The sequence below is a fragment of the Mesoplodon bidens genome (assembly GCF_964165515.1).
Source record: "Mesoplodon bidens genome assembly, chromosome: 2".
Lineage (NCBI taxonomy): Eukaryota > Metazoa > Chordata > Mammalia > Artiodactyla > Ziphiidae > Mesoplodon > Mesoplodon bidens.
Window position 1 is genome coordinate 97,750,231 of NC_138177.1, and position 24,576 is coordinate 97,774,806.

At 35.6% G+C, this 24,576-nt stretch overlaps 1 protein-coding gene across 2 annotated transcripts in view; it reads right to left on the reverse strand.

Moving 5' to 3' along the window:
- The window catches only part of AGL (amylo-alpha-1,6-glucosidase and 4-alpha-glucanotransferase), an 80,745-nt gene that overhangs the window by 12,652 nt on the left and 43,517 nt on the right, over positions 1-24,576 (reverse strand). For both annotated transcript variants that reach the window (XM_081223833.1, XM_081223834.1), the window contains exons 25-31: positions 21,303-21,405; positions 17,687-17,912; positions 16,374-16,485; positions 4,152-4,287; positions 2,691-2,803; positions 1,601-1,812; positions 306-403 (exon numbers count right to left, since the gene is read on the reverse strand). In XM_081223833.1, the coding sequence (XP_081079959.1) occupies positions 306-403; positions 1,601-1,812; positions 2,691-2,803; positions 4,152-4,287; positions 16,374-16,485; positions 17,687-17,912; positions 21,303-21,405 (1,000 nt within the window). The remainder of the gene's footprint in view (positions 1-305; positions 404-1,600; positions 1,813-2,690; positions 2,804-4,151; positions 4,288-16,373; positions 16,486-17,686; positions 17,913-21,302; positions 21,406-24,576) is intronic.

Genomic DNA, 24,576 nt, shown 5'->3' on the forward strand with positions numbered 1-24,576 from the left:
TCATGACATATTAGTTTATAAAATTAAAATTCTTTTACTGATTATTGAATATAGGACAAGCCAAAGGCATTTTGAACACTGATGTTTAATGAAGATACAAACCGTATTTTTAAAAATTCAGTTTGAATGCAATTTTAGAGATCTTATTGATAAGCAAAAAAATTATGGCTTGATGCAATAAAATATTCACAACATTCTTAATACTTATACTCTAACTTACTCTGGATCCAAAGTTTTCATGCCAATATGAACATAATTATATATTAAATATAATATGAACAACATTCTTAATACTTGTAACTTACTCTGGATCCAAAGTTTTCATGCCAAGAGGACCAAGCAATTTTTTCCCTGCAATCTCCAAAGCTTTCCATGCTTTTTCTGTAGTAAAGAGCTCAGGGGCCTAATGAGTGTTAAAAACAAATATACAAACTTTTTAAGATCACAGAAGAATTAGTGTCCACCCACTTTGGAAAATAGACTATAAACTTGGAAAATAACGAAAACTTTAAAAATACAGTGCCAGTCAGAAGTCAAGTGCAGATGCCTAATCAGACCTAATCCTATCAGGCCGACTTGGAAGCGATGATCTTGGCCTTAGAGGTTAGGAAAGCTGTTTGAGGTGATTGTTTCCTTGTGTCACTTAAGAAGGTATACTAGCTCCAGAATGAAGCTGTCACAGCTACAGTGAAGGCAGAACACATTTAAACCCATATAATTCATTCTTTAGAAGATTTACAATAGCTTCCTTTAAGTTCATCTGGAACTCATTTTTTGCTTTTAGGGTCATAATATAATACAGAGGATTTGCACTCCAATAGCATGAGTAAATTTACTTGTGATGTAGAGAAGGCGAGAAAGCATTGGTGACTAAGAATCTGCATTAATTTTAAATGTTAAATGAAATCAAATGCACACTGAATCAAAGCTACCATTATGTACCTTAGTATTTTTTATTCTACTATAATTAATAATACTACATTTAATACTCTTTTTGACAAAGTGGCAACATCTAGGCGGACACAGAAGAACACATACCTTCTCTATTTTACTGTATTTTTAGACTAGGTATAGAGAAAATAAGGAGAGTCTAAAATTCTTGGCTAGACAGAACTAATTAGTGCAATACAACAAAGAAAACGGAATGTGAATTGAAGCTACCCATATTAGTTCATTAGTCCAGATGTTTCCAAGTAGTGTGCTGAGGCACTGGTCATGGCACAGGTGTGCTGAAATACAGATGCCCTCTGCTTTCAAGACAGCTGGGTAGGGCCTGGGGCTAACTGAAGCAGCTGGATCTGGCAGCAACCTAATCCATTTGGGCCAGCGTGCTGTACAAATATCATCATTTTCTATGTGTGTTATTGAGAAGAACTTCATTAGTCATCATCCATTATTTTCTATTTTTTGACACCAAATGTTATAGGTTAAGGGTGATATACATAATGCTTTATTCATTAGAAAAGACCATATAAAACTAGCTGGTAAACAGTGCACTTTTTAGCAATTCAATGAATTTGAAAACAAATGGGGATAAAGAACTAAATAAACCCTATCATAACATTTTTGAAATTTGAAAAGAACAGAACAAATCACTTACCACAACCATTGCTATGGTAAAATTAGGCCTGAGCTGGTAGTCACACCAAGGGCTTGAAGCTCCATAACTATCTTTGTATATGCCACGTTTATGCACCAGATTAGAATGCTTTTCATTGACATCGGAAGGGTCTTCTGACACATAAAATAACTTTTCAAAGTTATCTTGTATTTTTCTGTTCCACTCATCATATGAGACTTTCACAACTTTTCCTGAAACATTACAAAAGACTTGGTAGTTTTAGGCACTCAAAGAAACCCATACATTTAGTTACAGATAAATAGTAATATTTAGTCAATAAATTATCCACTTTTGAAAACTGTCAGGGCTTTTTGAAGAACACTACCCAGAAATTAAAAATTATCTTTCACTGTATTACCAAAAAAGAATTAGACTCTAACAAATGATCCCAGATCATTTGTCTTTGTTTGGATCACTCTTACATTTGATAAAATTATCTTTATTGAGCACTTGAAAGGAGGCTAGTCTGAATTGAGAGGTGCCAGAAGTATATACTGTATTTTTATATATATATATATATATATATATATATATATATATTTATATATATACTGCATTTCAAAGATATAGTACCCCCCAAAAGAAAGTAAAATAGTTCATGAATAATTTCATATTGATTACATGTTGAAATAATATTTGGTATATATTGAGTTAATAAAAAATATAATCATAATTAATTTCACCTGTCTCTTTTAACTTTTTTAAAATGTAGGTACTAGAAAATTTTAAATATGTATGTGACTTAAATTATATTTCTATTGGACAGCACTGCTCTAGAAAAAGAGATGTAAAGATTTCATAACTGTTCACCAAAGCTTGACTTGCTTACAGTCATACTGAGGAAAAAAATAAGTATGATGCTCTTCATATCTCACCTCAAAGTTGCTATAAAAATATGGTTAGTAATCAGGTTTGTTACAGTTTTCATACTAGTAAATTAATGGTTTGTCTTTCCCCTTAATCTTAAGGGTTTTCTAATACTAGTTCATTGAGTCACATGATGATTATGTAGGTTAAGAATATAGACAGTACATTTGGAGTTTCTTTGTAAACAAAAGAAACAGCTTACCATGTCTTTTTACTGTAACTTCATGATAAGGAAAAATATTTTTTTGGGATAATTCCAGCAACCAACGAACAGCAGATTTACTCAGGCCCACAATTTCCACAGCAGACCCATCTCTAAAATTAAAAATAAATTTTACTCTGTGACAATGAGTAAATTAAGCACTATCTAAAGGGCATTCAGGGACTTCTCTGGTGGTGCGGTGGAAAGACTCCATGCCCAATGCAGGGGGCCCGGGTTCAATCCCTGGTCAGGGAACTAGATCCCACATGCATGCTGCAATGAATCAGAGTTCGCATACCACAGCTAAGGAGCCTGTGTTCCGCAACTAAGGAGCTGGTGAGCTGCAACTAAGACCCAGTGCAACCAAATAAATAAATAAATAAATAAATAAATATATTTTTAAGAAAGGGCATTCAAAAAACAGCTTTGAAGAATTATATAACTAACCCATTATAAAAATGACTGTCTATAAAAAAATCCTCACTTTATAGGAATGTGCACTGCATATATAAGAAACTGATTCACTTTGCTATATAGCAGAAACTGACACAGCAGTATAAAGCAACTATACTCCAATAAAAAAAAAGAAATCATTCCTCTTATTACTTTGCCATTGCTTACCATCTTAATGTATTTTTTAAAAATTCTATGAAGTAGAATGGAGATTATGGAGTAAAAGGAGATAGCTGCTGGAAAAAGGCAGAAGTAGGAGTTAGAGAATACTGAGATAGAGTTCCAGTGAAAAAGACAGAAAATATGGGATATTGGATTGAAGAAAGCCAGGGAAGGTGAACATCATAATTTGAAAGCTCATTTTTAAGGAAAATGAAAGGGAAGTATAAGATCTAATAATTCACCAAAATAAACAGGTTTTTAAAAGACTTTGTAAAACATGTAATGACAACTACTATTCAAGAATTTTTTTGACAATTCTGATTGAAGATAAAATTTGGAATAAGAAAATAGTTTCTCAGACTTAATATTGTAGTAAGAACTTGAAATCATAAAAAGAAATGATGGAATAAAAGGTTTAAAAATTAAGGGGAAAATGTTCAGAAAGTGAAAGGATTTCATAAAAGACAGGACAACTGGTTGCTTTCTATATTTACAAAATATAATAATAATGAAGTACTTACAAAGAAAACACTTCATGTTATAAAGAAATGTCTTAACCATGAGGATAATAAGTCATAAAACTTTCCTTTGAGGTGCCTGCAAGTAATCAACCCATGAGAACATCCAGAAGAGAACAGCTAGCTTTACTTGATAATTTATATCAAGAGGATTGTGTATGTGTATATTAGGGGAGAGAAAGGAGTGCATGGAAGGGGAAGTAGGGGGAAGGCAGGAAGATTTTGACTGATTTAACATGAAGATTTCATGGTTAATAGAATAAAAGATTCCACAAGTATGTGGTTTTACAAATGATATAACTATATAAGCACTAAAAATAAACACTACCTTGGAGTGGCTGGGATTCCTTTGTTTCTAGCTCTGTCACTTTCTCCCATTTTATCCATCCATGTACCGCAATTTAAGCGATTTCCTCCATAAACAAATCCTGTTTCTTCATCAACCCCTGCAGTTATATTAAAACCTAAAAAAGAAAAATAAAACATTTATAAAAATATAATAAATTAGGATAACTACTCTAGAGAGCAATCTGGTAATAACTTAAAAGTTGAAGATGTGCATATTCTACCACATAATAATTTCGTTTCTAGACATACACTCTAGAGAAATGCTTACCTATGTGAACATGGAGACACATACAAGAATATACATTGCAACACTGCTTGTATTAGCAAGAAAATAAATAACTGCTGAGAAGAGGAACAGAAAAACCCTAGTCTAGTCATATAATGGAAAACTCTATACCATTTAAGATTAATGAACTAGGATTTACATAAAGCAAAATGGATAAATCAGAATGACTGAGTAAATAAGTTGCAAAAGATATGCATAATAAGATGCCTTTTCTGTAAAAGTTTAAAATATAGATAATACTAACACATATAACCATGTATGTCTATATGGCTATGTCTAATATGATAATATTTGTATAAAATTAGAAAACATAAAATACATAATATATATATATTAGACAGTATATACTATGATATACTGAATATATGCTACATAATATATATCATACATAATTTACACATACTCAAACACACATAAACACACAAAATACAAAAACATACATGGAAAAAGTAAATCCTGATTATAGGATGGTTGTTAATTCTAGAGAGAGAGGGAAGAGAAAGAGATAGAGATGAAACTTTAGCTGTATCTGTGGTGTTTTATTTCTTTTCAAAACAAAAGAGTATGATCTGAAGAAAATCTGGCCAATTGTTAATGTCTGTCTAATTTCAGTTCTAGGTTCAAAGCATAATTTACATCGTTATCTGTATGTTGAGATATTTCATAATTAAAATTAAAAATTTAAATAACTCAGAGATGATGAACACAGATGCAAAAATCCTCAACAAATTATTAACAAACCAAATTCAACTTGAAAAAGCATATACCACGATCAAGTGGGATTCATCCCAGGGATGCAAGGATGGTTCAATATTCGTAGATTAATTAATGTGGTATCTATACATCGCATTAACAAATTAAAGAATAAAAATCATATGATCATCTCCACAGATGCAGAAAAAGCTTTTGACAGAATTCAACATCCATTTATGATTAAAAACTCTCAGCAAAGTGGGTATAGAGGGAATGTACCTCAACATGATAAAGGCCATATATGAAAAGTCCACAGCTAACATCATACTCAATAATGAAAAGTTAAAAGCTTTCCTGCTAAATTGAGGAACAAGACAAGGATGCCCACTCTCACTGCTTTTATTCAGCATAGTACTGGAAGTATTGGAAGCCACAGCAATCAGACAAGAAAAAGAAATAAAAGGAATCCAAATTGGAAGGGAATAAGTAAAACTGTCACTGTTTGCAGATGACATAATACTATATACAGAAAATCCTAGACACCACCAAAAGATGACTAGAGTTCATCAATGAATTTGGTAAAGTTGCAGGATACAAAATTCACATACAGAAATCTGTTGTGCTTCTGTATACTAATAATGAACTATCCGAAACAGAAATTAAGAAAACAATCTCATTTACAATTGTATCAAAAAGACTAAAACACCTAGGAATACATCTAACCAAGGAGGTAAAAGACCTGTACTTGGAAAACTATAAGACATTGATAAAAGGAATCTAAGATGATACAAACTAATGGAAAATATACAGTGCTCATGGACTGGAAGAAATAAATTGTTAAAATGACCATACTATCAAGGCAAATTACAGATTCAATGCAATCCCTATCAAAATACCAATGACATTTTTCACAGAACTAGTTCTAAAATTTGCATGGAAACATAAAAGACCCCAAAGAGCCAAAACAACTTTAAGAAAGAAGAAAAAGATTCCCTTCAATGGGGGATCAAGATGGCAGAGTAAGAGGATGTAGAAATCACCCCTCTTCCCAAAACACATCAAAAATATATATACATTTGGAAAAATTCTCATGGAAAACTAACTGGAACCTGGCAGAAGAACTCCTTCACAACCAAGGCTACAAAAATGATTCCCATGTAATCAGGTAGGATGAAAAGAAAGGCATTGGGTTGGAACCTGTGCCCCTGGGAGGTGAATAAGGGAAAAGGGAGATCACATGGGCAGACACTCACCCTGGGAAGTGAGTGGGTAGAGCCACAGACTGGGTGTCCAAGTTCTAGGGTCCTATATGGAGAAGACAAGCTCCCTTGGCTGTTTGGAGAACTCCTGGGACAGACAGAAAGGCTTGAGAAGCCCAGATTCCACTTGTGAGGAGTATGTGGGTGCTGGCTTTCCATAAGACAGGGTGAAGAGAGAGGTCTATCCTAGTGGCTATTGCCTCCTTGTGCTCCCCAATATGAGCTGAGTAAACACCATGGCCCCACTCACTCCATGCCACAGCTTGGCACTGGATTTATGGCAGCCAGGTCCTGGGAAAAGACTCCATGCAGGGACATAGAAGGCAGTCTGGGGCCCTGGATTGTGGTCCAGGTAGGGTGGCAGTGGCCATTGTTGGCACTTACTCAAACAGTGCCAGAGAAGCAGGCCGGATTTCTGACAGGAGTGAAGCTGCCTCAATTCCCACAACCACAATGCCATGAATCCCAGTGCCAGCTGAGTGAATCCTTCAGCCCTGCCTACTCCATGCCATAACCTTGCACTAGATCTGGGACGACTACAACAGGGGAAAAAAATGTGACCTTGGACTGTGTCTGAGTGGATGCCTACACAGGCAGCACACTGGACCTCTGTAAGTGTATGAGCCCCACTTATTATAGCATCCCCCCACCTCTGGGGCAAAGGCCCCAGTGTGGGGAGAAGGAAAAATACACACTTAAGGGGAACAGAGCCAACTCGAGTCTGACCTTCAGGACACCTGCTCCAGAAACCTGGGAGCAGACCCTGACCCTGAAAGGGCAGTGACTTCCACTGAGCAGAGAACAAATCCCACCTCACACCCTGTGTAGGCTCTAGCGCCTACAAGACCAGTCACACCCCATATCAAGGTGATAGTGGCCAGTACACCCTGAGGAAAGGCATGGCTTGTGTCCACATCAAATCCAGCCCTCACACTAAAGATATTTGGCACATGTAGTCCACAAAGAGATGCCCTCACATAAAAACACACTTTCAAGACCATGTTAATAACTGTTTCACCTAAATTCATAGAGACAGAGAAAATTAAGCAAAATGAAATGGTAAAAAACTCCCAACTGAAAGGGCAAGAGAAAGCCCCTGAAAAAATAAATAATGAAACAGAGATAATCAGCCTACCAGTGAGTTCAAAAAGTTAGTAATGGAAATGCTAACTGAATTAAGAAAGAGAATTGATCTAAGCATGGGATCATTTTAACAAGGAACTATAAGGAAGACCCAATAAAGAAGAGATAATTCAATTTCTGAGATAGAAAACACTTAAGAAGCAATGAATAACAGACTAAATGACACAGAAGAATGCATACATGATCTGGAAGATAGAATAATGGAAATCATCCAATTAGAACAGCAGACAAAAAGACAAATGGAAGAAAAAAGCAACATATGAGATCTACGGGCTAATATAAAATGTGTCAATATAGGGGTTCCAGAAGGAGAAGAGAGAAGGGGATCAAAAATGTATTAGAAGAAATTATGGCTGAAAACTTCCCAAACCCAAAGAAGGAAACAGATATTCAGGTACAGGAACACAGAGGGTCCCAAACAAGAGGAACCCAAACAGGCTCACACTAAGACATATCATAATTAAAATGGCAAAAGTTAGAGATAAAGAGAATTCTAAGGCAGCAAGAGAAAAACAGAGAGTCATATACAAGGGAACTCCTATAAGATTATCAGCTGATTTCCCTGCAGAAACTTTGCAGGCCAGAAGGGAGTGGCATGATATATTTACAGTCCTGAAAGGGAAAAACCTACAACCTAGGTTACTTTGTCGAAAATTAATAAACCTTTAGTCAGGCTCATCAAGAAAAAATAGAGAGGGTCCAAACAAACAAAATAAGAAATGAAAGAGGAGAAATAACAAATGATATCACAGAGATACAAAAATTCATAAGAGAATACTATGAATAGTTATATGCCAACAAACTGGATAGCCTAGAAGAAATGGACAAATTTCTAGAAATATACAGCCTGCCAAGACTGAGACAAGAAGAAACAGACAATTTGAACAGGCTGATTGCTAGAAGTGAGATTGAATCTATAATTTAAAAACCCCCAGCCAACAAAATTCCAGGAGTGGAAAGCTTCACAGGGGAATCCTACCAAACATATAAATAAGACCTTATACCTATCCTTCTGAATCTATTCCAAAAAATTGAAAGGAGGGAACAATCCCAAATTCATTCTACTAGACCACTGTCACCCTGATACCAAAACCAGACAAAAACACTACAAAAAAGAAAATTACAGGCCACTATCTCTGATGAATATAGATGCAAAAATTCTCAACAAAATATTAGCCAACTGAATCCAATAATACATAAAAAGGATCATATACCATGATCAAGCTGGATTCATTCCAGGGTCACAAGGATAGTTCAACATAGGCAAATCAATCAATGTGTTACACCACGTTAACAAAAGGAAAGAAAAAAATCACATGATCATCTAAATAGTTGCAGAGGGCTTCCCTGGTGGAGCAGCGGTTAGGAATCCACCTGCCAATGCAGGGAACACGGGTTCGAGCCCTGATCCAGGAAGATGCCACATGCCGTGGAGCAACTAAGCCTGTGCGCCACAACTACTGAGCCTGTGCTCTAGAGCCCGCAAGCCACAACTACTCAGCCTGCAAGCCACAACTACTGAAGCCTCGTGCCTAGAGCCCGTGCTCCGCAACAAGAGAAGCCACTATAATGAGAAGCCCGCGCACTGCAACAAAGAGTAGCCCTGGCTCACCGCAACTAGAGAAAGCCCTTGCACAGCCACAAAGATCCAAATGCAGCCAAAAATAAATAAATAAAAAGAAATAAATAGGTGCAGAAAAAGCATTTGATCAAATTCAACATTCATTCATGATAAAAACTCTCATAAAAATAGGTATAGAGGGAACATATCTCAACATAATAAAGGCCACTTACTACAAACCCACAGCCAACAAAATACTCAATGGTGAAAAGCTGAAAGCTTTCCCGCTAAATTCAGGAATAAGACAAGGATGCTCACTCTTGCCACTTCTATTTAACACTGTATTGGAAGTCCTAGCCACAGCAATCAGACAAGAAAAAGAAATAAAAGGTATCCAAATTGGGAGGGAAGAGGTAAAATTGTCTCTATTTGCAGATGACATGATATTCTATATAGAGAACCCTAAAGTCTCCATCCCAAAACTATTAGAACTAATAAATGAATTCAGCAAGGTTGTAAGATACAAGATCAATAAATAGAAATCTGTTGCACTTCTATACACTAATAATGAAATATCAGAAAGAGAAAGTAAAAAAACAAAACAAAACAAACAAAACAAAAACCTATGGATAAACTAAACCAAGGAGGTTAAAGACCTATACTCTGAAACCTATAAAACATTGATGATGGAAACTGAGGATGATTCCAAGAAATGGAAAGATATCCTGTGCTATTAGAATACAAGAATTAATATTATTAAAATGGCCATACCACCCAAAGCAATCTACAGATTTAAATCCCTATCAAAATACCTATGACATTTTTTTTTACAGAACTAGAACAAATAATCCTAAAATTTATACGGAACCACAAAAAACCCTGACTTGCCAAAATAATCCTGAGGAAAAAGAACAAAGCTGGAGGTATAACCCTCCCAGACCTCAGACTATACTACAAAGCTACAGTAATCATAACAGCATAGTATTGGCATAAAATCAGACACATAGATCAATGGAACAGAATAGAGAGCCCAGAAGTAAACCCATGCAGCTATGGTCAATTAATCTACGACAAAGGAGGCAAGAATACACAAAGGAGAACAGACAGCCTCTTCAATAAGTCGTGCTGGGAAAACTGGACAGACACATGTAAAACAATGAGATAAGAACATTCCTTCATACCATGTACAAAAATGGACTCAAAATGATTTAAAGACCTAAATGTAAGACCTGAAGCCATAAAACTAAAAAAGAACATAGGCAGAACACTCTTCAACATAAATCACAGCAATATTTTCTTGGATCTGTTTCCTAAGGCAAAAGAAATAAATGCAAAAATAAACAAATGGGACCTAATTAAACTTAAAAGCTTTTTCACATCGAAGGAAATCATCAACAAAACAAAAAGACAACTTACAGAATGGGAGAAAATACTTGCAAATGATGCAAGCAATAAGCGGTTAATATCCAAAATATTTGAACAGCTCATATAACTCAGTATATTAAAAAAAACCAAATAATAGAATAAAAAATAGGCAGAAGAACTGAATAGACATTTTTCCAAAGATGGCTAATAGGCATATGAAAAGATGCTCAACACTGCTATTATTAGAGAAATGAAAATAAAACCACAATGAGGTATCTCCTTATATCTGTCAGAATGGCTATCATCAAAAAGGCTACAAATAACAAATGTTGGAGAGGATGTGGATAAAAGGGTACCCTTGTACAATGTTGGTGGGAATGTAAGTTGGTGCAGTCACTGTGATATTTTTAATATCTAAGTTAGGTCATATCACTCCTGCTCAAAACTGTTCACTGGCTCACTTCAGTATGGAGGTTCCTTAAAAAACTAAGAATAGAACTACCATATGATCCAGTAACCCCACTCTTGGACATATATCCAGAAAAGATGAAAACTCTAATTCAAAAAGATACATGCACCTCAGTGCTCACAGCAGCACTATTTATAATAGCCAAGACATGGAAACAACCTAAATGTCCATCAACAGATGAATGAATAAAGAAGATGTGGTATATATATATATATATATGTATATATATATATATATATATATATATATACATACATACATACATACATACATACAGTGATCTACTTTAACATGAATTTGTTTGAGTACTGGTGAGATTGAATGCTTCCCCCTATGTTTATTAATGGATGGTTGATGTATGTCCTTGGGCAAGCTACTTTTACCTCCTCCTATTTCCTCTATTATGAGCTAGGAATAGAGGTACTAGCTTCTGGAAAATGTTTGTCAAGTGATACACAAAGGCAAAGAGGTTTTTAATTTATTTGATATTAAATAATTGGATAGTCAATGTTTAGTGAGTAAATCTCAGAGATTCAGCTACAAAGTCATAAGAACACACACAAAAAGGTACACAAGTCAAAATGACTATGAATGAATAGGTTGTTTCAAATGCATAAAGTGGGTAGAAGATTTACTTTTGCACTTTCTGATGAGTTGGCAAAGTATTCCAGGCTATTGGCTCCCTCCCCACAATCAACCCTGGAGAAACTACAGAAGTATATGTGAGGTATTGATGTGAAGAAGTCACATAATGTTTGGGAGAAACTAATAAAAACATGTGAGGATTTCCCTGGTGGTGCAGTGGTTAAGAATCCGCGTGCTAGTGCAGGGGACACGGGTTTGAGCCCTGCTCCAGGAAGATCCCACATACCGCGGAGCAATGAAGCCTGTGCACCACAACTACTGAGCCTGTGCTCTAGAGCCCGCGAGACACAACCTACTGAGCCTGCATGCCACAACTACTGAAGCCCACGTGCCTAGAGCCTGTGCTCCGCAACAAGAGAAGCCACTGCAATGAGAAGCCCGTGCACCACAAAGAAGAGTAGCTCCCACTCACTGCAACTAGAGAAAGCCCGTGTGCAGCAACAAAGACCCAACACAGCCAAAAATAAATAAATAAAATAAATAAATTTATTTTAAAAACCAACCCCCCTGAAAAACAAACAAAAGAACCAAAACAAACAAAAAACACGTGAGACCTGACCAGCCACTTTGGACTTTTATTCCACCTCGGCTCGTAAGGCTGCTGTGTTACAACTTAAGGAGATTGCTTCTTTTCAGTGCTTACAGAGTAGCTAATAATTAAGGGAATATGAGCTTATTGGGAAAAGATAAACATTAGATACCAGAGGAGTCTAACGACTATATAAAAGAGAGAAGTTGAGTAACATATTTCACATGAAGCAGAATTACTGGAACAGATGGACCAATAATATACAATAAGCAAAATAAATAACCTCAAAGACATAGGTAAGATATTATTAACATGAAGCAGGAAAAAAAGACATTAAAAAGACTGGGCTTCCCTGGTGGCGCGGTGGTTGGGGGTCTGCCTGCCGATGCAGGGGACATGGGTTCGTGCCCCGGTCCGGGGGGATCCCACATGTCGTGGAGCGGCTGGGCCCGTGAGCCATGGCCGCTGAGCCTGCGCGTCCGGAGCCTGTGCTCCGCGATGGGAGAGGCCGCGGCAGTGAGAGGCCCGCGTACCGCAAAAAAAAAAAAAAAAAAGACTAAGTGGAGATGTTAGGTCTGAAATTTTTAATAGTTGAAATAAAGAAAACAATAAAGTGATAATAAGGGACTAAATAGTAGATAGACACAGCTAAGAATGAATTAGTGAGATGGAAGAAAAGATTGAAAAATTCTCCAGAGGTAGCAGGAATGGTTAAAGGGAGAAAATAGAAAAAAAGAGCTAAAAGTTATGGGGATAGAATTAAATCAAAAGATATCCTGACAAAAGTATCCCCAGAAAGTGGAAAGAGAAGGAAGAAAATACTTGAAGAAATAAAATGATAAATATCCTAGAATCAAGAAAGATCTCAGGTTAAAAGCACTCATAGAGTACCAAATGAAACAGATAAGGAAAGTTAGAGTAAAATCCTGAATTCAGACAAAGAGATGGTTCTAAAATCTTCAAGAAAGAAAGAGTAGATCACTTCTAATGGAACAAGGTCCATATACCTTTCAATAGCAATATTGGAAACAAGAAGTCAACAGAATAATATTTTCTAAAGCATTGAAGAAAAAAAGCATTTATGTCTAATCTGTCATTTAAATATGAAAGCATAATAAAAATACTGCCAGCCATACAAGGCCTCAGAGAGCTTGACATGTAAGTTCCAACTTTAAAAACTTTCATATAGCAGCACTAAAGATACTCATATAGCAACAATAAAATGACTACAGCAAGGCACTGTAGTAGTAGGCACTGTTCTGAGAGGTTGTCATATATTAACATAAATAAATAAGCTCATCTGATTAACTCAAATAAGGAAAGAAATAAATCTTAGAGGATACTAGTAAGAGAGATGGAATGAAAAGATGATCAAATTACACATAAAAGTTTATTGTTGCCTAAGAAAAAGCAATAACCAAAGAAAACAAAAAGAAGTACAGTCATAACAATTCAAACTGAAATTCCACCTAGATAATATCAAATAGGGATTCAGGGAGAGGGGCATACACTAAATTACTTATTCTGTTAGGGGTCAATAGGGATTTTAATAAGTTAAAGAAATGAACATAGACATGGTAAATTAATACAGATATAGGTCTTGAAAACAAGACTCATAAGAACAAAAATAGAATGAATTAAAGTGGGACAAATTGTTTCTTTTAAAAAAATTTTGTAAAAGGCAAACTCACATAGTTAATAGAAGTTAATGTGAGAGATTATCTTTGAGACATGAAGGTGGGGTAGGATTTCTGAAATGAAATATGGTGAAGGACACCATAGATAAATTGGGAAAAGGTTTGTGCAATTCTAAAACTAATGATGGACAAACATCTAGAATAAACAAAAAACTCCTGATAATCAACATGAAAAATACAGGAATGCCAAAAGAAAGATGAGTAAAGGCATAGAACATGAATAAATAATTTATAGAAAAGGAAACTTTCCAAAGAGGCCAATAAAAATATGAGCAAATACTCAAATTCAATAACAGGAGAATTGTAAGTTAAAACAACTACATATGGCTTTACACCCATATTTGGCATTAGAGGATAATGCCAAATGTTGGTAGGCATATGGATACTTAAGAAGCTACTTTGATTGTTAATGGGAATAGAGACTGGTGCAGTAATTCTGGAAAGGAATGTGGTAGTGTTTAAACAAAGGGCATAAGAGTATAGTATATGTAGCTCTGATATACCAATGTAAGTGAAATAAGCCAGACATAAAAGGACAAAATTACATACTTCCATTTATATGAGGTACCTAGAATAATCAAATTCATAGAGACATAAAGTAGATTAGTAGCTACTAGGGGCTAGCAAGGAAGAGAATGAGGAATTATTGCTAACTGGGTATAGTTTCAGTTGGGGATGATGAAAAAGTTCTGGAGATGGATAGTGATGATGGTTGAAAAACAGTGCAAATGTACTTAAAGTCACTGCACTGTACACTTGAAAATGGCTAAAATGATATATTTTATGATAAAATGGTAAACGTGTATTTCACCACACACACTTAACAGTAGAAAACCAGCAATCCAATTAGAAAATGGATAAAAGACATGAATAGACATTTCATCCAAGAGGGGATATGGATGGTAAATAAGCATATGAACAGATGTTCAAAACCATTAATAGGAAAATGCAAATCAAAACCACAATGTGTAGTGGTCTACACAACTATCAGAACATCTGAAAATAGGTGATAACAACGAATTCTGGCAAGGACCTGGAGAAACTGGATCTATCCAGCTTGCTGGTGGGAATGTGAAATGAAAATAGTTTGGCAATTTCTTATAAAACAAAACATGTGCTGACCACATCACCCAATCACATTATTGGGCATTTATCCCAGAGAAATGAAAACTTATGTTTACACAAAAACCTATATATGAATGTTTATAGCAGCTCCATTTGTATTAGCCAAAAAAATTGGAAACAACCTAAATATCCTTCAAAAGATGAATGGTACATTCATAAAAGGGAATACTACTTAGCAATAAAAACTAATAAAATATTGATAAATGCAGCAACTTGGATAGTTCTCAAGGGGAATTATGTTTAGTGAAAGAACCAATCTCAAAAGGTTACATACTGTATGATTCCATTTATCTACATTCTCAAAATGACAAAATATAGAGACGCAGAACAGATTGGCAGTTGCTAGAGACCAGGGATGGTTGGTGTGACTATAATGGGATAGCACAAGGAAAACCTCTTTGGTGACGGAACAGCTCTGTATCTTGACTGTGGTAGTGGATACATGAAGCTATACATGAGGTAAAACTGCACAGAAGTACACACACACACATACACACACACACAGATGAGTTAACGTAAAACTGGTGAAAAAGGAATATGGTCTATAGCTTAGCTAACAGTATGACACTAATATCTATTTCCTGATCTTGATATTGTACTAAAGTTATATAAGATGTCCTCATTGGGGGAAGCTGGATGAAGGGTTCAGGGTACGCTTATGTATCATTTTTGTAACTTTCTATCAGTCCCCAATTCTTTCAAAATTAAAAAGTTTAAAAAAAGGTCTATATGCACTTAAAGCAATATATATTTTATAAGACAATACATGAATACACAACAAACCCATTGGAATGTCTCTAAGGGGAATGAGTAATAAAATGAAATAAATTATTGTTAGCCTTGCACTGGCTAATGATGATGACAGTGTGCCATAAAAATAGGAATATGATGAATTTCAAAGAGGTTATAAAAGTATATTTTAACTCTGAGTACAAATAAACCTCTTTATAAAAAGTATTTTATAAGAGCCTAGATTATGGGGTAGACAAACTATGGATGAAATCCTAGCTCTGCAACTTAGCAGCTGTGTGACTCTGGGCAAACTACTCTGCTTCAGTCACCTTATCAATAAAAAAGGGAACAATGTAACTCATGCCTAATGTTCTCAGAAGTGTTAAATGGTAATAATGTAGGTAAAGTAGTTAGCACAATGCTTAGCACATAGCAAGCACTCAATTATTAGCAATTATTGTTATGATTATAAATGCAAGCACCAAAATTACCTTTCAAACTGGCTGACAAAAGATACAACATTTTATCTTTCCTCTAGAAACTAAACTAAACTGGTGAGATCAGAAACTCTTAATCTTTTTCATTATTATATTCTGAAGTTTTATACACAAATAAAATACTTGTGAAATAAATGAACAATTACAAGGTTTAATTTCATCTCCTCACTAAATCTTTACTATGTACCTAAAGTTATGTACCTTCATCCTTCATGTTGCGATCTATCTGTGGACCAGCATTCCTTTCTCGGAACTGTATGCCCTGCATGTGTCTTTGCATAGCTTCCTGTATTACTTCAAACAATGGTTGATCCTGTTTGAGACATAATGGATGTTACCTCTGTTAGAAATCACATTTTTCTTATCGTCTCCCAAATTCCACAACTGAAGTTTTGTGGAAACATATATTTTTCCCTTAAAAGGAGAAATGGGGATAAGGGGTGGGACTGGGGAAAGAAGCAGCTCCTATACATCATATAATAGATCAGACCTTTGGCATATGAACATTTAACATACTATAGTTTTAACTATAAATTCTGTGACATGAAATAATTTGTAATTTGCTGATACATGAAAAATAATCTTGTGAGCTTGTGTAATCTGCGTTAGAGTGAACGGTTCAGCTAATAAATGAATCTAGCTTATTATACAGAAATCTGAGTTTTAAATTGGCATTGCTGTTCTAATTCATCCACGTACATAGCAATGGAGATAAACTATATACTATAATGGTAATTTACTTTAGGTTAAAAAATTTTTGGACAAATATTCTTTGAACACTTCATGATAGAAACATTGTAGTGACATAAATCTATGCTAGCCCCGAGGTAGCTTAGAAGTCCTCCATAACAAATAAACTATAACATAAATGCAGATCAGAAGTGGCAAAAGTACAATATTCCTGGGGGAAAAAAACCCACAAAAAATGTTCATTCATTCTGCACTGCTCATAAGATAAACTCTGAACTCCCTGGATTGGTAGCCAAGGCTCTCCACAACCTGGTCCACCCTTTCCACAATCCCTTACTACCCTGCAGGTACCCTACACAAAAAGCCAAACTAGACTGAGCAGTATGTCCTAAACTGTGCGTCAGTCTACCCTGTGCTTTATTATTTATTTCACCTTTAATATCTTCTCACAACTTCCCTCATCTCTGATGAAATCCTACCCACCTTTCAAGGTTTAGTTTAGGTGAAATTTTAGTTGCTTTCTGTAGTCCTCCCTGAGACCCACCTACTAGATCATCTCTCTTTCTTTTATGAGACTACATAGCACTTCCCTCTTTTCTGCAATGATTCTATTATCTACACATCACCTCTTCTACCATGTTGCAAGCTCTTTAGGCAAAGAGCAAGTCTTATCTCTGCAATCTCTCATAGTAGCAGCAGGTGCTAAATAAATACCAATATTTGAAGAATTTGTAAGATTCAGATTCTTAATTTTACATGTATTTTATATTAGAAGCTAAAAGTCATTTTTCAGGAAAAAAATTATTTTAAGAAATGATCTTTACCAGTGTGCCAGCAGACAAAGGAGCAGAATCATCTGTAGGATACATTCTGGAAACTGGGCACCTGAGAATGTCTAGACCATTTGGGACCATTTTACAATAATCCTGAATACACTGCAGCCACCACCACACAGCATCCCGGCAGTTGTATCTGGCATAAGTTCCTTCACCCAGGAGATTAGGAATGAGACCATGTCTTAGGGTACCAGCAAATGCTAAAATAATATTCCTAAAACAACAGAATTAGGTGAATCATTTGACATGAAAAAATCACTTAAAAAATTGAAGACAAAAAAGTCACTCTTGGTAATCGTTATTTTTTATGTATTTTCTCTCCTACCCTTATTTCTTTGTATTTTCATGTAGAAAGAGGTCATAATATAAAATAAGCACTGAATTAAAAATCAGGAACCTTGATCCTAGCCCTGTCTTTTTCTCTAACAATCTGTGTGACTAACCACCTCTGGGAGAATATTTTTTCATCTGTGGAGTTTGGGATTGGACTGGGTGATTTTTAAGGTCCCTCATAGCTCTAGGTTTTACTTTTGAAATCCCTCGTATTTCAAAATCTGAGTAACTAAGAACATGAATCTTATTGCTTTAAATAGCAGATACCAAGAATAAAACAATCATATAAGAAAATAAATGGGTAAAAACTGACCTTGAAAAACATAATTTATTTTCAAAAACTTGTAGAGAATATTTTATCTTTCAAAGTGTTATTCTACTATCATACACCAAATGACAACTTTGTAAGATGGCATGGCATTCTAAAAAGAGCGTGAAACTGAGAAATAAGAAGACTGAGATTTAAATCCTAGTGTTGCCATCTGTATGACCTTGGAAAAGGCATTTAAAATCTCTAGGCCTCGGGGCTTCCCTGGTGGCTCAGTGGTTGAGAGTCCGCCTGCTGATGCAGGGGACACGGGTTTGTGCCCCGGTCCGGGAAGATCCCACATGCTGCGGAGCGGCTAGGCCCGTGAGCCATGGCCGCTGAGCCTGCGCATCTGGAGCCTGTGCTCCACAACGGGAGAGGCCACAACAGTGAGAGGCCCGCGTACCGATCTCTAGGCCTCAATGCTTTTTGGCTAAATCATTTAAAAATCTAATTAATTCTATATATCAGTTCAATGTCCATTTCTTTAAAAAAATTTTTTTAAAATTTTTGGCTGTGTTGTGTCTTTGTTGCTGTGCATGGGCTTTCTCTAGTTGTGGCGAGTGGGGACTACTCGTCGTTGCGGTGTGCAGGCTTCTCATTGCCATGGCTTCTCTTGTTGCAGGGCACGGGCTCTAGGCATGCGGGCTTCAGTAGTTGCAGCATGTGGGCTCAGTAGTTGTGGTGCACAGGCTTAGTTGCTCCATGGCATGTGAGATCTTCCCGGACCCGTGTCCCCTGCATTGGCAGGCGGGTTCTTAACCACTGTGCTACCGGGGAAGTCCCATGCCCATCTCTTAAATTATAGTGTAAGAGGAACTTTTTATCTTAGTAGTACAAAAGTGTTAGTATGGACTGTGACACTTCCAATTAATAAAAAGTCAGAGTATTAGCAATCTTAATTATCTAGAACATGTCATACATGAGAAAGTTCAATAAAAAGTCCTCTGTCCATGAACATCTCTGCAGAGGGTGAAAGTAAAACTATCTGTGGTAGAGACAGCCATGTGTCCACCAAAATGGCTTTCCTATACATCCCAGCCTACCTTACACTTGGCTGTGGCCAGATGACTGCATTCTAAGGCAAAAGACTGTTAAGTGAATGGAACAGGTGTGTGTTCCTCAGGCTCTCTTTCCCTTTCTGCCAGCGGACTGGAGAGAACCTAGAGTCCCTGCAAGATGGTATATCCTGAAGATAAAGAAGCCTATATCCCTTCACCACTAAGTAGAAAGTTCCCTCGTCAACACCCATACAGGATCAGAAGCAAATGAATTTCGTTTGTGAAAAGCCATTGAAATTTAAGAGTTTATAATTCATAGCAGCTAGCACTACCGTAACAAATGCATTATCTTCTGGGAAATCATCTAGATCAGGGGTAGCCAAACTTTTTTTCTGTAAAGGGTCAGACAGTAAATATTTTAGGCTTTGTTGGCCATATATGGTCTCATCATATATTCTTTTTTCTTTTAATGATCCTTTAAAAACGTAAAAACCATTCTTAGCTCTTAGGTCATACAAAACAGGTGACAGGTCATAGTTAGCTGATGCCTGATTGAGATAGTCATATGTAAAACTAAGTAGCAGAAAATTTTGACAGTACATAGAAGTGATCATTGGGAGCCCAGATGACAATGAAAGTAACAATAATTATTTTAAAAATGAACATTTATGGAGTGCTTAGCATGTAGCAGACATTGCTCTAGATATTTTAACTGTATTAGCTTATTTAATCCTCACAAAAACCCTATAAGGTAAGTACTATAACCATTCTACGGAGAGCACGAAGAGAACAAATAATTTGTCAGGTGGGCATTTGGAACCAGGATTAGAACCTGGTAGTCTGGCCCAAACCCAAGTTCTTAACCACTATACTATGTTCCTGACGTTCCACTTCCTACTTCTTAATCACGGTCATTTAGGGGCATTTGGGGAAGAAGCACACAGCCTCCCAAATTTCTATAGCCCCATAATAGTATCTTAAGTCCATAATAAAAGGTCTTATTATATGTTAGGTTAGTATAGGGAAGCATATAATACATTTTAGATGTTCACTTAGAAATTTCCAATTTTAAAAGGATCAGAAATAAAACTTGTCATTTGGAGAGGCAAACCTCCAGTTATTTCTTGGGTGACATCAAAATAAGGTATCATATAAATGCTTATTTTGCTACAAGTTTTAACTTGCAGAGCAGTGATTTCAAACTTTAGTCTTAGGCAGCTGAAAATCACCTGGAGCCCCTGCGAAAACACAGATTGCCATCTGCCAACTCTGCCCTTTCCACCCCCAGGTTTGGATTCAGCAGATCCAGCAATAGAGACCAAGAATTTGCATTTCTAACAAGCTGTCAGATGGTGACACTGCTGATTTGTGGAACACTATACAGTACTGATGTAGAGCCTTTCTTTTCTACCTCTGATAAATTCATACATAATACTGTGACATAAGAAAACACCATTTTAAGTCTAGAAAACGTAAAACTGGAGGTTACAATGTCTGACATTAAAAAGAAGAAAACCTGGTATTATAATTCTTTCTACCAGACTCTGTCAAAAAGCCAGCAATGCCTTCATTATGGAAGAACAAAAAATGGCAGACTTTCCAATTTTACCTAAAAGTTCATCTGAGTTCTTACACTTAACTTGGGCATAGAAATTTTACTCTTTAGTGAGTGATGTTAGTAATATGTTTATACATTTTTTAGTTTTACTTGAAATAGAGTAGCAAATGCTAAAGATAACCTGATCTGTAACATGAAGGGTTAGAATTTGGTAACTTTAAAGATTTTCACGTCTTTGAAATTCTATGATCCTATTAATTGAATATATAAAAAATAAAATAAAAAACACACCTAAGGAAAACATGCCTCCCATATGTTGAGAATAGATGAATAAGAAAAGTTTGAAGAGCATGTGAAAAACATTCAAACATAAACCTGCATTGCAACTTTTTAGAGATTTCCTACCTGGCTTCCAAGTAGCGTCCAGTAATCAGCAGCAGACCTCTAAGGGCAATAAAAGTATCCCTTCCCCAGCAGCGGAAAATACCAGAAGAAAAGTGGGGTAAGCCTAACAGAAAACACAACAAAGTAATATATTAACCTTAATGTACACAAACCTATGAACTCCATTACTATAGATGAGTTGCTCTAAACTTGGGGGTCAAGGATGAGCTAAAAAGAGTCTTCAAACCCTCTTAAGGTATCTGCAGAATGTATGGCTATACTTATGTCAACTTTTGTGTGATGAGGTTCCATAATCATATCTGATTCTTAAAGGAATCTGTCACCCAAAATAGATTAAGAATCAGTGCTAGAGAGCGATGCTTATCTGAATTGGTTCAAATGTGTGAGTCTTTAAACACAGATAAACTTTTTTAGTAAATTAAAGATAAAGATTAAAATCAGTGGTCAAATATTTAACACATCAAGAAACTCTTAATAGTAATGATATATTTTTAAAGGTTCTATGTGCAATTCGAAGGCAACAAATTAATCTAAATATGAGATGATTACCTTAATGATACATAAGTAAATGTTTATTAATCTATCACTATAGAGTTACTTTATTACCAAATTTCCCATTTACTTAAAATGACTTAGAAGTGTTATAGTTTGTTAGTCAGAGACAGTTTTTACAGATTAAAACAAGGATTTCAGACGCCAAATAACTTGAACATTCTAGGTAACTGCAGCTTTTATGCATGAAGTAAAACAGAGTGACTGATGGATAAAATCTAAAATTTTACTTTTAGATTGAGTTTGGTTTCTTACAAAACATGAAAAGAATATAATTGTTATCTGTATTTGTACTAAAAACAATAATCAGTAGGAAAGTAAAGCAAAGGAAATTAGCATTTCACTCAAGAAAACCAACTATGCAAAAGTATAAATGTAACAAATATTTTAGGAAGGGAAAACTGAGGTCATAAATAAAATGTTCACAGCATTCATTCATAACTATTTTCTAAGCACTTAACACTATTTGACAATATCTTGTTTGTTTTCTGGTTTGTTGAATGAATGTCTCTCCCCAGTAAAAAATAAGATCCATGATAACAGAAATCTCATTTGCATTGTTTACCAAAATATATCACTGAAAATTGTAACTGGTACATATCACTATAAAAATTTACTGAATGAATGAAATAAAAGATTTATAAAAGGTAAATTGAGAGGTGAAAGAATTTGACTAAGATAAACAAAAATTGGCAATACTTCACAATTTAAGTTTCTGTTTACTGGGTCTTCACCTTGTATGTTCTTCTGTTAAGAAAACATCAGAACTAAAGGTAATATCAGACATTTCTTTCTATATTGTCTTTCAAATAGTGGTACAAAATTTCCCTAAACACTTTGTGTATTGTTTATATACGGTTCACGTATACAGTTTATATACTGGGTTAGCCAAAAGGTTCGTTTGGTTTTTTCTGTAAGATGGCTCTAGTAGCGCTTAGTTGTCCTTAACTTCATTCAAAATAATTTTGTTATATTGTATTGTGACAGCTATTATATCAGCGTGCATTAAAAAAAAAACTTGTCAAAATTGGTGAATTTTTGTGTAGCCATTTTAATACTGAAGATGGAAGAAAAAAAGCAACATTTTTGGCATATTATGCTTTATTATTTCAAGAAAGGTAAAAATGCAACTGAAACGCACAAAAAGATTTGTGCAGTGTATGGAAAGGTGCTGTGACTGATTGAACTTGTCAAAAGTGGTTTGCAAAGTTTTGTTTTGGAGATTTCTCGCTGGACGCTCCATGATCAGGTAGACCAGTTGAAGTTGACAGTGATCAAATTGAGACATTAATTGAGAACAATCAACGTTATACCACATGGGAGATAGACGACATACTCTAAATATCCAAATTAAGCACTGAAAATCATTTGCACCAGCTTGGTTATGTTAATCACTTTGATCTTGGGTTCCACATAAGTGAGGAAAACCTTCTTGACTGTATTTCCACATGAGATTCTCTATTGCAACGTAATGAAAACATTCCATTTTTAAAACAAATTGTGACGGGTAATGAAAAGTGGATACTGTACAACAATGTGGAATGGAAGAGATCGTGGGGCAAGCAAAATGAACCACCACAAACCACACCAAAGGCCGGTCTTCATCCAAAGAAGGTGATGTGTGTATATGGTGGGATTGGAAGGGAGTCCTCTATTATGAGCTCCTTCCAGAGAACTAAATGATTAATTCCAACAAGTACTGCTCCCAATTAGACCAACTGAAAGCAGCACTCGACGAAAAGCGTCTGGGATTAGTCGACAGAAAACTCATCATCTTCCATCAGGATAACGCAAGACTGCATGTTTCTTTGATGACCAGTCAAAAACTGGTACAGCTTGGCTGGGAAGTTCTTTTTTTTTTTTTTTTTTTTTTTTTTTATTAGTTTCTGCTTTATAACAAAGTGAATCAGTCATACATATACATCTGTTCCCCCATCCCTTCCCTCTTGCGTCTCCCTCCCTCCCACCCTCCCTATCCCACCCCTCCAGGTGGCTGGGAAGTTCTGATTCATCCGCTGTATTCACCAGACACTGAACCTTTGGATTTCCATTCATTTCAGTCTTTAAAAAATTCTCTTAATGGAAAAAAAATTTCAATTCCCTGGAAGACTGTAAAAGGCACCTGGAACAGTTCTTTGCTCAAAAAGATAAAAAGTTTTAGGAAGGTAATGGAACAAAACGGTGCATATGATGTTTAATAAACTTCTTGGTGAAAATGAAAAACGTGTCTATTATTTTTACTTTAAAAACCAAAGGAACCTGTTGGCCAACCCAATATATGGTTGATGATGTAATTCTGATGATGATGCTGATGACAGCAGCTATCACATATATATATAGTACTCTGTGGCACAGACTTCCTGGTACTTTAACCCACTTAACACCTTGCATAAAATGTAAGTATAGATAGATCCAAGGGTGAGTTTGAGTTGGTATACCCCCAAATACAGGCAGTTAGTTTTTGTTAAAAAGTCAAAACTATAAAATCTCTAGCACTGATGTGTGGAAATGTTTGTATTAACTTTTTGACCTCTCAGAGTATATGACTTAAGATCATACATCTTCTGAATGATTTCTACCTTGTCAATTATTATAAAAGCTAATAATTATATATATATTTTGCACCACTGTCACCAAAGGAAGGTATCCCTGGCCTTTGTATTCATTTAGAAATGAAACGAAGAAATCTATCTGCAAATCTGAGTACAGTCCTATATATTGT